This window comes from Erythrolamprus reginae, chromosome 8 (assembly GCF_031021105.1).
Source record: "Erythrolamprus reginae isolate rEryReg1 chromosome 8, rEryReg1.hap1, whole genome shotgun sequence".
NCBI classification, from domain to species: Eukaryota; Metazoa; Chordata; class Lepidosauria; order Squamata; family Dipsadidae; genus Erythrolamprus; species Erythrolamprus reginae.
In genome coordinates, this window is record NC_091957.1 from 51,998,440 (window position 1) to 52,013,930 (window position 15,491).

Below are 15,491 nucleotides of genomic sequence, written 5' to 3' on the forward strand. Positions count from 1 at the left end.
GCCATGATTCTATTAAATTTTTTTCTAATATAATGTTGTTTAAAAGAGGTTTGTATTTTGCTCGTGCGATGAAAGAGGAAATAATGCCAGCCTGATTATAGACCAGTGTTTCTCAACCTTGGGCATTTGAAGATGGGTGGACTTCAACTCCCAGAATACCCCAGCCAGCGTTGCTGGCTGGGGAATTCTGGGAGTTGAAGTCCACTATCTTCAAATGGCCAAAGTTGAGAAACACTGTTATAGATTCTATACTAGGCTGCAATTTCAGCAGTAGCAACAGTCCTTAGACTTATTACTGCTCCACAGTGCTTTACAGCCTTCTCTACCTGGGTCTCGCCCTGGCAGCTATAGTCACTGGAGTTTCACTATTCGCAATGTGGAAGAAGGTTGAGTCTGAGCAAGAGTTGATCCAACTCACACTTAGTCGAAGAGCCAGAGTGGCACAGTGGTTTGAGTGCAGCACTGCAGGCTACTTCAGCTAACTTCTAGCTGTAGTTCAGCAGTTCAAATCTCACCACCCACTCAAGGTTGATTCAGCCTTCCATCCTTCCGAGGTGGGTAAAATGAGGACCCAGATTGTTGGGGGCAGTAAAAATTTTTACTGTGGCAGTAAAAATTTTGGCAGCCCATCACTGCTTCGGCCTGACAATGGGACACCTAGTAGTTACTGTTCTTTATTCAAAGCTTAGCAAATTCTCTTTTTCGGAAATCTCGAGTCAGTCCCCAAATGACTCTTTGTGGCCACCTGAATTCTCTTCTTCTTACTTTCTCAAGGCAGCTGGGATCATTCTGCCTAAGAGATAATCTCGTGCAGCCAAGAGTTTATTTATTAGCCTGTCCTCACAGTTCCTTTCACACAGCTATTGCTGCACAGTGTGAATCGTCCACAAATTAACAGTCTCCTTCTCGGTAGCATGCTGGAAATATTGACCTGTGGTCGAAGTGATTAGACTATATTGCATAGATTCCCACTCGATTCTGCTTGTCGGATTTCTTCTTTTGGGTCTGGAGAAAAAGAGAGATAGAGATAAAGATAGAGATAGAGATAGAGATAGATAGATAGATAGATAGATAGATAGATAGATAGATAGATAGATAGATAGATAGATAGAGAGAGAGAGAGAGAGAGAGAGAGAGAGAGAGAGACAGACAGACAGACAGACAGACAGACAGACAGACAGTTTAGGTAGGTGGGTGGGTGGGCGTGCGGGCGGGCGGATGGATGGATGGATAGGTAGATAGATAGATAGACAGACAGACAGGCAGGCAGATTAGGTAGGTAGGTGGGTGGGTGGGTGGGTGGGTGGGTGGGTGGGTGGGTGGGTGGACGGACAGACGGACGGACGGACGGACAGACAGACAGACAGACAGATAGATTAGGTACGTAGGTAGGTAGGTAGGTAGGTAGGTAGGTAGATGGGTGGGTGGGTGGATGGACGGACAGACAGACAGATAGATTAGGTAGGTAGGTAGGTAGGTAGATGGGTAGATGGGTAGATGGGTAGATGGATGGATGGATAGAGACATGATAAATAGTTAGGTAGAGAGATAGAGACTAACCAACCTCAGATTGTGCCCCCCTGTTCTTGGGTTCACTTTCCTATTAAAAACACTTCCTTCCTGAACCCTATTTAACCCTTTCACTTATTTAAATGTTTCATTCATGTCCCCCCTTTCCCTTCTGTCCTCCAGACTCTACAGATGGAGTTCATGAAGTCTTTCCTGATAGGTTTTATGCTTGAGACCTTCCACCATTCTTGTATACACGTACACACACGAACAGGAAAATTCTGTTCAGAGCAATTTGGAAAACATGCAACCCGCCCACCTCAGCCCAACTTAATTTCAAGCCCAAAACGAAGTTGCTAACAAGGAACATAATTTTGTCCCCCTAATAGGAATTACTGCATTACCATATATTTTTGTGTGTGGGAGAGTCGAGACAAAAATAGATTCCTCATGTTGTGCAGAGCTGACTGTAGCTAGCAGACAAATGTCAGAAATGCACATTACTCAGTATTTTCTCTTTGAGCAGGATATTTGAATGCCTACCTTTGGAGAGGACTCTTCACTTTGCTGCCTGCCCACCTAGGAGCCTCATCTCATCTGCCGCAAAATTATTCTGCCAAGTTTTATTTCCCCCCCCCCAAAAAAAAACCCTCAGGATTTGCCTATAAACACCTGAAGAGTTATCTAAAAGTTCATACTTCTAAACAATTACATAATCCAGAAGCCAGTTCATTCTCCAGAGCAACCCCACTGGTAGGAACTCAATACTGATGTCATAAGCCCACCCCAAAACACCCATATTTTTGCAAATTCTATATCTTAACCCTAGACTACTTACTTTATCTCAAGCAAATTGTACCATGGGTTGTTTTTTATGTTCTGGAAGACTCAAGCGGAAGTGGTAATTGTGCTAAAACAGCTACTCAATGGGTCAAATTATACCACGGCATCAAATGGAATTACAGTGGTACCTCGTGATACGAACCCCTCGTCATACAAACTTTTCGAGATACGAACCCAGGGTTCGGAATTTTTTTGCCTCTTCTTATGAACTTTTTTCACCTTACGAACTTGCCGCCGCCGCTAGGATGCCCCGCCTCCAGACTTTCGTTGCAAGCCAAGCCCCAGTTTTTGCGATTCTGGGATCCCCTGAGGCTCCCCTCCATGGGATACCCCACCTCCTGACTTCTGCAAAAACGCGATGCTGTAGGGAAATCCCAGGAGGGGAATCCCAGGATCGCAAAAACAGGCAGAGTAGGGGGGACAAAAATAGGAAGAAAAGACTCATGGAGCTCAAGGGAGGAGAAAGGTGTGGGGGAGATGATCAGAGTGGGGTGGGAAAAAACGGGAAGAAAAGACTCATGGAGCTCAAGGGAGGAGAAAGGTGTGGGGGAGATGATCAGAGTGGGGTGGGAAAAAACGGGAAGAAAAGACTCATGAAGCTCAAGGGAGGAGAAAGGTGTGGGGGAGATGATCAGAGTGGGGTGGGAAAAAACGGGAAGAAAAGACTCATGGAGCTCAAGAGAGGAGAAAGGTGTGGGGGAGATGATCAGAGTGGGGTGGGAAAAAACGGGAAGAAAAGACTCATGGAGCTCAAGAGAGGAGAAAGGTGTGGGGGAGATGATCAGAGTGGGGTGGGAAAAAACGGGAAGAAAAGACTCATGGAGCTCAAGGGAGGAGAAAGGTGTGGGGGAGATGATCAGAGTGGGGTGGGAAAAAACGGGAAGAAAAGACTCATGGAGCTCAAGAGAGGAGAAAGGTGTGGGGGAGATGATCAGAGTGGGGTGGGAAAAAATAGGAAGAAAAGACTCATGGAGCTCAAGGGAGGAGAAAGGTGTGGGGGAGATGATCAGAGTGGGGTGGGAAAAAACGGGAAGAAAAGACTCATGGAGCTCAAGAGAGGAGAAAGGTGTGGGGGAGATGATCAGAGTGGGGTGGGAAAAAACGGGAAGAAAAGACTCATGGAGCTCAAGAGAGGAGAAAGGTGTGGGGGAGATGAGCAGAGTGGGGTGGGAAAAAACGGGAAGAAAAGACTCATGGAGCTCAAGGGAGGAGAAAGGTGTGGGGGAGATGAGCAGAGTGGGGGGGACAAAAACGGGAGGCAGGGACTCATGGAGCTCAAGAGAGGCTCTTTTCACCTTGCTTCGTTGGGACTGCCACCTCTTGCCACCACTCGCTGTCACTCCCCCCACTCCGTTTGCCTCAGCTTTGTCTGGCCACCACTTTTTTTTTAAGCCTTGATATATTGGCTTTTCCATTGATTCCTATGGGAAACATTGTTTCATCTTACGAACTTTTCACCTTACGAACCTCGTCCTGGAACCAATTAAGTCCGTAAGACGAGGTATTACTGTAATAGAATCTCTCCCAAACATCTTCAAAATCTAGGAGAAGATTGCCCACACCATCCTACCCCATTCCCTGCAGCCCTGACCTTCTCCCATGATGAATTGTATGTGACAGTTGAAACATTTCCATCCCAATTTGATTGCTCTACCCAGAAGTCATTTGGCCGTTCTCTATTCCTGAAGAAGAAAGATGCTAGTCAGATTACATCAGCATCCCAGAATATGAAGGCCAAGAAGATGGATAGAAAGTCTCCAAAAGTTCTCTGTGGAACAGGTGTGAATGTGATGATGGCCTTATTATTTTTTTAAAAAAAGATGTTGAGACTCTAGAAAAAGTGCAGAGAAGAGCAACTGGGATGATTAGTGGACTGGGAGACTAAAACATATGAAGAATGGTTGTTGTAACTGGGCATTGCTAGTCTAGAAACATAGAAACATAGAAAAAGACTTCATGGTCCATCTAGTCTGCCTTTATACTGTTTTCTGTATTTTATCTTAGGATGGATCTATGTTTATCCCAGGCAGGTTTAAATTCATTTCCTGTGGATTTACCAACTACGTCTGCTGGAAGTTTGTTCCAAGCATCTGCTACTCTTCCATTAAAATAATATTTTCTCAAGTTGCTTCTGATCTTTCCCCCCACTAACCTCAGGTTGTGCCCCCTTGTTCTTGTGTTCATTTTCCTATTAAAAACACTTCCTTCCTGAACCTTATTTAACCCTTTAACATATTGAAACATATTCCCTTGATATACCCCCTAGCTATTATGGTTTATGTATGGTATGCACTGTTCCCCGTAAGCTGTGCGCATGCGCGCCCCCCAAAATACCCCGTGCGTGCCCTTTTCCATGGACGCGCGCTCCCCATCTCCCTGCCAGCCCACGGGGGGGGCGCGGAGGCGGGGAGGTGCGGCAGTAGGAGGAAAGGGAGCTGCAGCCGCCCCTGCCTCCCCACGGTGCCTCTGGCCAAACGCGCCCCTGGCTTCTCAGCCCTGCCCCCCAGCCGCCCGATCCGCCCCCTCTCCTCCTCCGCCGCCTCCTGCCTTGGGGTACGACTTCTCTCGCTGCGGTGGCGGCTACGGGATGAAAGCGCTGCCAGCCATGGGGCTGCGAGAGAGGGTTCGGGAATGCCTGCCCCGCCCCTCTCGCAGCCCCTTTGCTGGGAGCGCTTTCATCCCAGACTCACAGCAAGGGGGCTGCAGTAGAGGCAGGGCAGGCGTTCCCGAAGTGCTCGGAGAAAGTGCTCTCGCAGCCCCCTCACCGTCGGTGCCTCCGTTCTGGAGCTCCGCCTCACAGCTGATCACCCTGCCACCGGCTACTGCCCAAAGCCGCTGCTAAGAGAGAGAGAGAAAGGGGGAGAGGGAGAGAGCTAGCAAGAGAGAGAAGAGAAAGAAAGCAAGAGAGAGAGAAAGAAAATGAGAGAAAGAGAGAGAGATGAAAGGGGGGGAGAGAGAGCTAGCAAGAGAGAGAAGAGAAAGCAAGAAAGAGAGATTGAAAGAGTGAGAGAGAAAGAAAGGGAATTTTTTTCTTCTTTATTTATTTATTTATTTATTTTTCTATGCCGCCCAGTCCCAAAGGGACTGTCACTCAAACACTATACTTTTCCGCCCACACCGAAAAAAATTAGAGGGAACATTGATGGTATGATTGGGTTGTGTGGTTTATTTTAATGATAAGGGTTTTTAGATAGTTTTTAAGTATTGGATTTGTCTACATTGTTCATTATTGTTGTGAGCCGCTCCGAGTCTTCGGAGAGGGGCAGCATAGAAATCTAATAAATTATTATTAAATTATTATTATTATTATGTCAATACAACACAGCAAGCAAGATCACTATGCTGGATTTCGTATGTCCTCACCAGTCGGGCGCTTCCCAAGCACCTAGGACTGCATGATGTAGTGGTGAATTATGTTTGCTGATCCCAGTAAAGCAGTCATCTTCTCTCAGGTTCAAATTCTCTTTGCAGAACGCAAAGGATGACAAACCTGTCCTATATCTGATGGAGATCCGATTCCATCTTCTTCTACAGTAGGCATGACTAATTCAATTTCTTTTTTCATGCTCAACTATCCATAGCAACCCACCTATCAAATCAAAACGACACTTGTTACTCTGCATTCCCACATACACCACCCAAGATGCATTTTAAGGCTAGAAGTTCTTTTAAAAAAAAAAGCAGTTTCCTAAGGAGCCACATTCTTGCACGGATAAAATTGTCGAAAATCCTTCCCACACACCACCATTCAACCAAATGTCTACTTAATTTTTTAAAGAAAATCGCAGAAATGAGCTGCTTTTTTGTATTTGATGTTGTTGGGGTGGGGTGTTTTTTTTTTGATATTTTTTTTTAAAGAAAAAAAATCTTTCCTTTACAATTTTATTTACAAAATGTATTAAAACTCTTTGTACAATGCCTCATTCCAACGAGGCTTGGGAATTGATGCTCACACATGCAGTTAGCCAGAAGTTCGTTTGGCATGGTTTTGTTTCTTCTTTGTTTGTTTTTTCTTCTGTTCACGAAGTGCAATTTTTTTAACAACCGATCGAGAAACAACCTAAAATTACTTTTTCGAACCCCACCCCACCCAAAAAAGAAAAAAAAAGACAAAAGGAAAAGAACCCAAAAACATTGTTTTTAAATGAAGGAGCTGCTCGGTCCTCTGCACAGCTTCAAATTAGTAGCAGATTTTTTTTTAAGCAATTGATATCCCCCCCACACCCCCTTTTTAAAATTAACATGCATGATTTTCTAAAAAAAATTACAACCCATTGACCGAACTGATCACTGGCGCGAAGCCTCCACTCTGAAAAAAGTATTTTTTTCATTTTGATAAACATACATTTCTCTTTTTTTTTGTACAGCTTCTATGAAAGTGTCTCTTCCCACCCCTCTTTTTTTTGTTTTTGTTCTTTTGTTCTTTTTTTTTTTTACTTAAATACAACATGTTTTTGCACAGCATTTCCTGTTTGCTGGAACATTATAGCATTCAGAAATTTAAAATCACAGTTTCAGGAAAAAAAGAGCAGTTACTTTTTGCTTAACATCTCTGTAAAAAATACACACGCATATGAGTGCCAGCTTTGTTCTTCAGGAGAAATGTTTCTGGAGCTAATTTTCTTGTTGTTTAATGTTCCATTTTTTCCCCCCTGTGACAATGAAATGAGCATTTCCCGCCCCCATTTTATTTCGACAGGCGGATCCCCCTTGTCTTATAATGAACTATCAAATATATCATTAAAGATCTTTTCTCTTCCTTTGAATAAGCTATCAAATATATTTCCAGCGACTTATTTCAAACATTGTTTTCTCTCTTTTTTATAGTATTATTATTATTTTATTATTATTATTATTATTTTAAAGCAAAAAATATATCTATCTCTATGTCTTATCGACATTTTTTAAATTGAATATTAATATCCAGTATGTCGTTAATGGAATGAAATGTCGCAGAGCTGTCAAACCGCGCATACTGTCGTTTCATATTAGAGGTAATTAGTAGGCAGAATTTTTATTTTTTTGGGTCGAGGGGGAGAAATTTATTCGTGGTTTATCTTTTCCTGATGGACGGATGACCCAAACGGAAGGCGGTGGTTTCGTTTTGCCATTCGAAACCAGCCTGATTCATTTCTCACAACTCTGCCTACGTTTATTCGCCTCCCATTATTCCAAGACCTTCATCCCCCCCACTCCAATTCTGAAAACTTGCAAGCCTATTTAATTAGGATCATCGGTGATTGAACCTGAATTGTTGGTTGGTTGGTTGGTTTTTTTTAAAATCCTCCAACCCTACCGTTGAGCCCTCCAACATAAGTGGACTTTGAACAGATTCCCATTCCCGAACATTTCTTCACGTCTGAAAAAACTGTAAGGCAGTAACACTTAACTCATCATCTTGAGAATCGAATTCTGGAATGCATTATGTTCTTTATAAAACTCAAGATGACATTTTTTAAAAAAAATTTAAAGAAAAAGTAAATAGCTGTGGGAAACAGCTGAGAATAACTACAGTCAGTAACAGAAACTGGTCCCTTTTAAAATACCATTCTGTCTTTCTTCTCTCATAGCACTAAAGTTACCTGTTTAACAGGTAATGCATTTACCTGCTTAACGACGCGAAGGTGAAAACAGACGAGACAGCAGGGCTTCGCAAACAGCACAACGAGGACCAAATTGTCCTCCCCATCTGTCATTTCAATATTCAGTGAGAATCAGTCTTGTTCCGAAGAGAAATAAGTTACGTTTCTAAGGGGACGGATCGCAAAGAAGAACATTTGGGCTGGTCACTTCCTAAATCTCTACCGGATCGGTCTATTGTTGTGATTATTATTATTATTACTGAATAAAGCACTTGGAGGTGGTCACTAAAATGGCTGGGAACTCTGCCATCCTGCCCAATTTCTCTCTCCAAAGTGACTTTTAATAGAGCAGTTGAAATGAAATGTGTATATAATGTATATATAATGAAAAAGCACTGCCTAAAAGAGGCAAGCAGCCCAGGTTCGAATCCTAGAAGGGTTGGCTAGCTGATGAGAGCTAAATAGCTTGAAGTATGTATGTATGCATGTATGCATGTATGCATGTAGAAACATAGAAACATAGAAGATTGATGGCAGAAAAAGATCTCGTGGTCCATCTAGTCTGCCCTTATACTATTTCCTGTATTTTATCTTAGGATGGATATATGTTTATCCCAGGCATGTTTAAATTCAGTTACCGTGGATTTACCAACCACGTCTGCTGGAAGTTTGTTCCAAGGATCTACTGCTCTTTCAGTAAAATAAAATGTAAAAAGTAAAATGTATGTATGTTATGTATGTATGTGTGTGTGTATATATATATATGTACACACACACACACACACACACATATATACGCACGTCTGTCTGTCTGTGTGTGGTGGTAGAAGTGGAGCTTTTGCTTCACAACCAGTAGGCTGCGAGTTTGATCCTAGGCAGAGACAGATATTTCTCTGGCTATGGTGAGAATTTATCTGCTGAATATAACTACGCATTGGCAACAGGAATGGCATCCGGACAGGAAACACTTCAGCTCCATTCAGTTGTCCCGTCTCCACCGTGCAAGGGGTCATTGAAAGGTGATGATGATGATGATATATGTGTGTGTCTCTCTCTGTATATATATGTATTTTCTACAACAGCGATGGCAGACAGGGAATTCTGGAAAGAATAAAATGGCAGAAAAACAGCATGACAATATCCCAAATTTCAATGAACAGACAGTTCGAGGAAGATAAGCAGTGGATTTCTGAGGTGTATTAGGAACAGCTTAATATTTTAATAAGCAGAGAAATAAAGGGGGGCTTTAAAACCTTTCCTTTCCCCCCTAAAGATCGTTCATGTTTTCTGTGCAGTGGTATCAAAGAATGGCTTCTGTTGTACATTTTGATTTTCTTTCTCTTTCTTTCTTTCTTTCTTTCTTTCTTTCTTTCTTTCTTTCTTCTTTCTTTTTCACAAGAATGCTTTCCACATCTTTTGTTTTCTCCCTCCCTCTCTCTCTGTTATCGTCTGCTGAATGGACTAGTCTCTTGCCACATTTTTGTTCGTTGTTTTTTTTCAAGCAAAGCAAAAATATTATTTGTTTGTTTTTCTGATGGTTTGCATTGTTTCTAAAGTCTTAAGAATCTCCTGTTAAGGCACTGAAGGAAAACAAAACAAAAGAAAATCCTGTGAAAAAGTTCTTGGCACCATCATCAGAATTGTGTCGAAACTTGACACGCCGGGAGAGAGAGTAAAATTGGCTCAGGTGACCAGGATCACTGAAGTAACTGGAAATCTCGGTTGTTCCTCCCTTTGCAAGCCATGATAAATGCAGGATCTGTAACAAGATAACAGAAAGCTGAGTTGGGTCCCATGGAAGCAAAAATCATACCCAGGGACCAGGAAATAAACATTCAGAGGAAGGAATGTTTCCTCCCTCTAAGTTTTTACTAATTTGCTTCTATTAACTGGGTTTTATTGCTATGTAGCTTCTGACTAACAAGTTACTTTAGTCGGCTGCATAGATTTTCAACTGAGTTAAGGTCTCGGGCTTAAAAAAAGTGGGGTTATTAGCCATCAAACCTTAACAATACATTTCCCCCAAAAAGTTTTGCACAATTTTGGCCACTACTGTATTTATTTTCTGGTTTTATGAGTTCGGTCACAATAACAAAGAAACGTAGAATTTTGCCCGGTTCTTTTCCAGGACCTGAAAATCTCACAGGAGAAAGATTTCTGAAAAAGTACTTACCGTTGTTCCACAGTTCCCTTTAATATATAACAAGTGAATATCATAGATAGAAGGTTTTAAAAAAAATCAACAGCATCATTTTATATGTGTGCTCCTAGATAGGTTAATATTTTCAACAGAAATAGCAGAACTATTGAGAAAAAAAATTAGATGCTGACTTAAAACCCAGATTTGAAGACTTTGCGAAGGGCAATGGTTAAGAATTAACTGTAATTTTGGATTCATATTGTGGCACACTTCTTTGAATGCAACAGATGAACTAAGGGGTTGCTACAGCTCAATGTAAGTGTGTCAAATTGATGGGTGGACAATCACAATTTGAGTGAAATAGACATTACATTAAAATTCCTTGCTCGTTTGATGATGCTACTTTAGATCACTGCTTTCCTGTTGAAATAATCGGATGGAATTTCAGTCTTTATTGTAATTCTCTCTTTAATGTATGGCTCTCCAAAGCGGAATCAAGTCCTGCTTTCAAATTACTGCAATTTATTGAAATTCTAAACGGAGAGGGGTAAATGATTTATCGTGTTTGAGAAATAAATCATCACCAATGTCCATTTTCTGAGGAAAAGGCATCATGCCATGAAAAGGATAAAACTCTCCAGATAAAACTTTAATTTATGTAAAAATATGACTTTAATATTAAATAATGCACTTTATCACAGCAAGTCCTTCTACCCAGATTGTTGGGAACAATATGCTTACTGTCTGTAAACTGCTTAGAGAGGGCTGGAAAGCACTGGAAAGCGGTATACAGTGGTACCTCTACCTAAGAACGCCTCTACTTACAAACTTTTCTAGATAAGAATTGGGTGTTCAAGATTTTTTTGCCTCTGCTCAAGAACCATTTTCCACTTACAAACCCAAGCCTCCAAAACTTTAATTGGAAAAGGCAGGGAGAAGCCTCCATGGGGCCTCTCTAGGAATCTCCTTGGAGGAAACAGGGCCAGAAAAGGCGGGGAGAAGCCTCTGTGGGGCCTTTCTATAAACCTCCTGCGGGGAAACAGGGCCAGAAAAGGTGAGGAGAAGCCTCTGTGGGACCTATCAATGAATCTCCTGGGAGAAAACAGGGCTGGAAAAGGTGGAGAGAAGCCTCTTTGGGGCCTCTCTAGGAACCTCCTGGGAGGAAACAGGGCTGGAAATGGTGGGGAGAAGCCTCCTTGGGGCCTCTAGGAACCTCCTGGGAGGAAACAGGCCTGGAAAAGGCGGGAAGAAGCCTCCATGGAGCCTCTCTAGGAACCACCTGGGAGGAAACAGGACTGGAAAAGGCAGGGAGAAGCCTCCATGGGGCCTCTCTAGGAACCTCCTGGGAAGAAACAGGGCCAAAAAAGGTGGGGAGAAGCCTCTGCGGGGCCCCTCTATGAATCTCCTGGGAGAAAACAGGGCCGGAAAAGGTGGGGAGAAGCCTCCTTGGGGCCTCTCTAGGAACCTCCTGGGAGGAAACAGAGCCAGAAAAGGCAGGGAGAAGCCTCCATGGTGCCTCTCTAGGAATCTCCTGGGAGGAAACTGGGCCTCCCCCCTCCCTGTGGTTTCCCCAATCGCACACATTATTTCCTCTTTCACTGATTCTTATGGGAAAAAATTGCTTCTTCTTACAAATTTTTCTACTTAAGAACCTGGTCATGGAATGAATTAAGTTCATAAGTAGAGGTACCACTGTATTGGAAGACTGCTATCATGTCTCCCCTGGTCCATCTTTTCACTAGACTATCCATGCCCAGTTCCTGCAACCACTCTTTGTTTGCTTTAGTCTCCAGTCCCCTTATCATCCTGGCTTCCTGACCAGAACAAGGAGTGGTACCAACAGGGCATCCACGCCCTTGTGTCTCACTGGAGGAAGGCCATAGAACAAGATGGAGATTACGTGGAAAAATAAGGAGTGTAGAAGAAACATCATTCTTTCTTGTGCGCAAGTTTCATTGTGTTCAATAAATAATTGTTGAAGGGGGGAAAAATTGTGGTGCATGGCTTTCTGGATGACCCTCGTACGTTTATAAAGAAGTTAATGAATCCAGCTGAGTCGGTGATCTGTGTGTGCTTCTGGTTTCGATTTTTGCAACAAGCTCTAATAAAAAAAACACACACACCAAAACACGTCAACACAAAGAACATCAAACACGTAAAAACCAGTGGATTTGCTTACTCAACCTTTACCACTAGATCTTTACACTTTCTGTTCCGTACACGTTGTATCCTTCTCTGTAGGTAGCATAATTCTGGGTATTGGGTGCAGGAGTTGGCTTAAAGTTTTGTGTGTTCTTTGTGAGTTTCATTCGTTTGGACTCTGCTCGAGACTTGTAACAGAACTCTATCAAGGCCACCGTCATGGCAAGGCCGAGCCCTCCAACCAGGATATAAAAGACCCCTGCCACATTGCTCAGGCTCAATGCACTTGTCTTGTCCTAAGAAAGATGAACCAGTCGGTTAGCTTCAGGATAGGAAAAAAATCAACACACAGGTGGACATTACTAAGAACAAGAGGGATTTGCTCTGAGAACCTACAGCTTTTCCTGCATTCGAGCGTAAAGCTCTTCTCACCCAAATCTTTCAAAAAATACAATTGTCAACGCTCTCAGTAGGTTTAAAGTTACAAAATCATGCCCCAGAGAAGCAAAAAAATATATATTAAAAATAAATAAAAAGGTTTTTACAGGAAGGAACAAACCCACAGAAAGAGAAAGCTTCATTCCACCCACCCCATCCATTTCTCTAGTGCTAATTACGCACAAGGACACAACGTCAGCTCGGTGCTATTCAACCACAGTTGTTACGGTGAACATGACTGTATCGTCTAATCCTCCCTTGGAATGTGTCAGATATTCCCCACTGGAGTGGGGGCTGAAGAAAGCAGGGTGAATTTAAAGAATTTCCAAAGGAAAAAAAAAAAGAAGAAGAAAAAAAAAAGAAGAAGAAGAAAAAAAAAGAAGGGGGGAAAAGAGGAGAAAAAGGCCTTTGAAAATGGTTTTTTTCAACTGACATATAGATGAATCATCCAAATTTGACTCATATTTTCCCTGGCATCCTGAGAGCCATGTTTGTAAGACATTGGTCAGTTATTTTCAGGCTGTTTGCGAAGGCTAATTTCGCTCTGAGCATCAGGGCTGAACCAAGAAACGAAACAATAACCCAACCCAAAATAAAATGGATTTCTTTACTCTTGTGAGTTGTACATCCTTAAGACAGAAAGGGGGAAAAAAAACCTGTTCTGGAGTTGTTGTTTTGTCCGAAACGTCACTGTAACCATTTTGCTGCTGGATTGGTTAACCAAATCCCTGGGTTGTCGGTTCTACTCGGTTCTACTTATTGAGCTGTGACACAAAGAAAATCAGAAGGCTTGCCAACATGAGAAAGCTGTGCTGGTACTACTGAGTGTAAATCGGAAACGCAGTCAAACTGATTCAAGTCCCCAAGGCGGATGGACAGAACCTTTCTGGAATTCCAAAGCGAAATGTTTGGGGGAAGCTTATTTTGGTCAGAAAACACGAAGCGCCCAACAACTTTAACGTTGCAGGATGTGGTCCAGCAAAACCAGATAACGTCCTATAAAAAAATCTAGAAGTTCTGCCAAAAAGTCTAGATGTCGGCAGCGAAGAGACAGAATGTGAATTCCTCCGTGTTGAATGCAAAAAAAAAAAAAATCTACAACCCCATCAGCACTGTCCGCATAAGGGGTGTTGATCCAGCTTCACAACGGACTCATTTCAAAACCAGCATGGCTCTCTCATGTAGGCAAGGCCTGAGTGGTTGATGTCAACCTGGATTCCAGACCAATCTGGCAGGTATTACAGAAAGCCGGTGCTTTAACAATAGGTTGCAGGTTGAGCCTCTGCTTAACATAAGAGTAACCGTTAACTTAAGTAGCCATTTTTTTTAAAAAAAAATACAATCCGTCTATCGAATCGGCTTCTCGTGTGGAATCCCTTCGAGTAGCTTTCCCCGAAATATTAATCCAAGGTAGGCAGAGAAAGTCAAGGGCATAGTAAGAAGCTGAGCTACTTCGGTCTTCGCGGAATATTTTTTAAAGTTTAAGCCGGATTGCCTTTCGAATTTTGGCGTTACGACGAGGCTGAAACCTGCAGTGGTGCATTTAAACGTCCATCGGCCCAAAAGGTCAACTGAAATTTAAAAGGCGATATCCTAGCCCTGCAGAAACCAATACAGCTCTCAGGATTTCAGCAGGGCCAGGGGATGGAGCCTTGTGGAAAACATCTAGGGATGCCGGTTAGGAAAAATGACCGTAGTCTTATTTGTTGTTGTTTTAAAAAACCAAAAAAAGACCCCAAAGGCACAACTAAGAAATATACCATTCCTATTTATTTACAACAGGAATCAGATGTCCTGTTGTCCTTTGTGCCTCAAAAAGTGCATCCCAAAAAATACGATTTGAATAATTGGGGTGGGGAGTGAAGAAGAGGGTTTTCCAATGGTCCCATTAAAATTACGTTCTCTAATGTTGCGATCCCAAGTGGGCAGAAAGTGCTTTCTTCCAGGTCAAAATAAATAAATAAAATGAAAAGCGGGAATCGAAGCCCTGTCTTTTTTACAAGTCCAGCGGAACAACCAACCCTAGGATGGCTCCTCCACCATCATTCAACACCCCAGCAACACAATTTGTGTGTCTTTATAAGCCAAAAGCCATACCGTTTCAAAAGAAAAAAGAAAAAGAAAAAAAGAGAGAGGAAAATCGAAATCCGAGGTTGCAAAAAAAAAAAGTGTTGGTATGGAATGTAGCAATACAGTAGCAAAATGGTTTGATGAATAATTGTGGGTTTTTTTCCTTTTAAAGCAAGCGAACGGCTAACATTTATGGAAATGAATTGGCAATAAAACAACACGATGTTAGGTGTTTTTTTTTTTTAAAAGAAGAACCCTCCAAGTCTTTTTTATTTTATTTTTTTGACAACAAAAAAGAGAGGATTTTTTACGCTCCTTAAATACTTATCCTCTCAAAAATGCTCGTTTTTAGTACTCAAGTATGTTCTGGGGTGTTTTTTTTCCTTCCCTTTCACTGTATAGAGAAAGGGACCAAATTTCTAGGAAAACTCTGTGTCTTTTGTTGGCGTTGCTTGTTTATCTGTGCAAAATGGAGAAGCTACAGGGTGTTGTTTAATATTGAGCGACTTGGGCCAATTTAAAGAAGCAAAACCCCAAAACCCTTGGTTTTAAAAAAAGATTGAAAGACAGAGGAGAGAAAGAAAAGAGTTGCACCCTAAGCAAAAATAATAATAATCCTAATAATAATAATATTGTTATTGCGAAGAAGGAGAAAGTTAGACTTTCCCTTTGGGTAATTCTTCAACAAAAGTCTCCTTTGGTACGTAGCAGTGGTAAGTTGCTACCAGTTCGCACTGATTCAGGCAAACTGGTAGAAATGTTGGCGG

At 42.2% G+C, this 15,491-nt stretch overlaps 1 protein-coding gene across 3 annotated transcripts in view; it reads right to left on the reverse strand.

The window, feature by feature from the left end:
- Positions 1 to 9,366: 9,366 nt before the first annotated feature.
- Positions 9,367 to 15,491, reverse strand: part of GRIA3 (glutamate ionotropic receptor AMPA type subunit 3) — a 193,894-nt gene continuing 187,769 nt past the window's right edge. The window contains exons 15-16 of one of the 3 annotated variants that reach the window (XM_070759890.1): positions 12,265 to 12,512; positions 9,367 to 9,693 (exon numbers count right to left, since the gene is read on the reverse strand). In XM_070759890.1, coding sequence (XP_070615991.1) covers positions 12,267 to 12,512 — 246 coding nt within the window. In that variant the 3' untranslated portion in view covers positions 9,367 to 9,693; positions 12,265 to 12,266. Of the gene's footprint in view, positions 9,694 to 12,253; positions 12,513 to 15,491 lie in introns of all 3 variants that reach the window. The other 2 variants (XM_070759891.1, XM_070759888.1) reach the window with 2 other exon arrangements.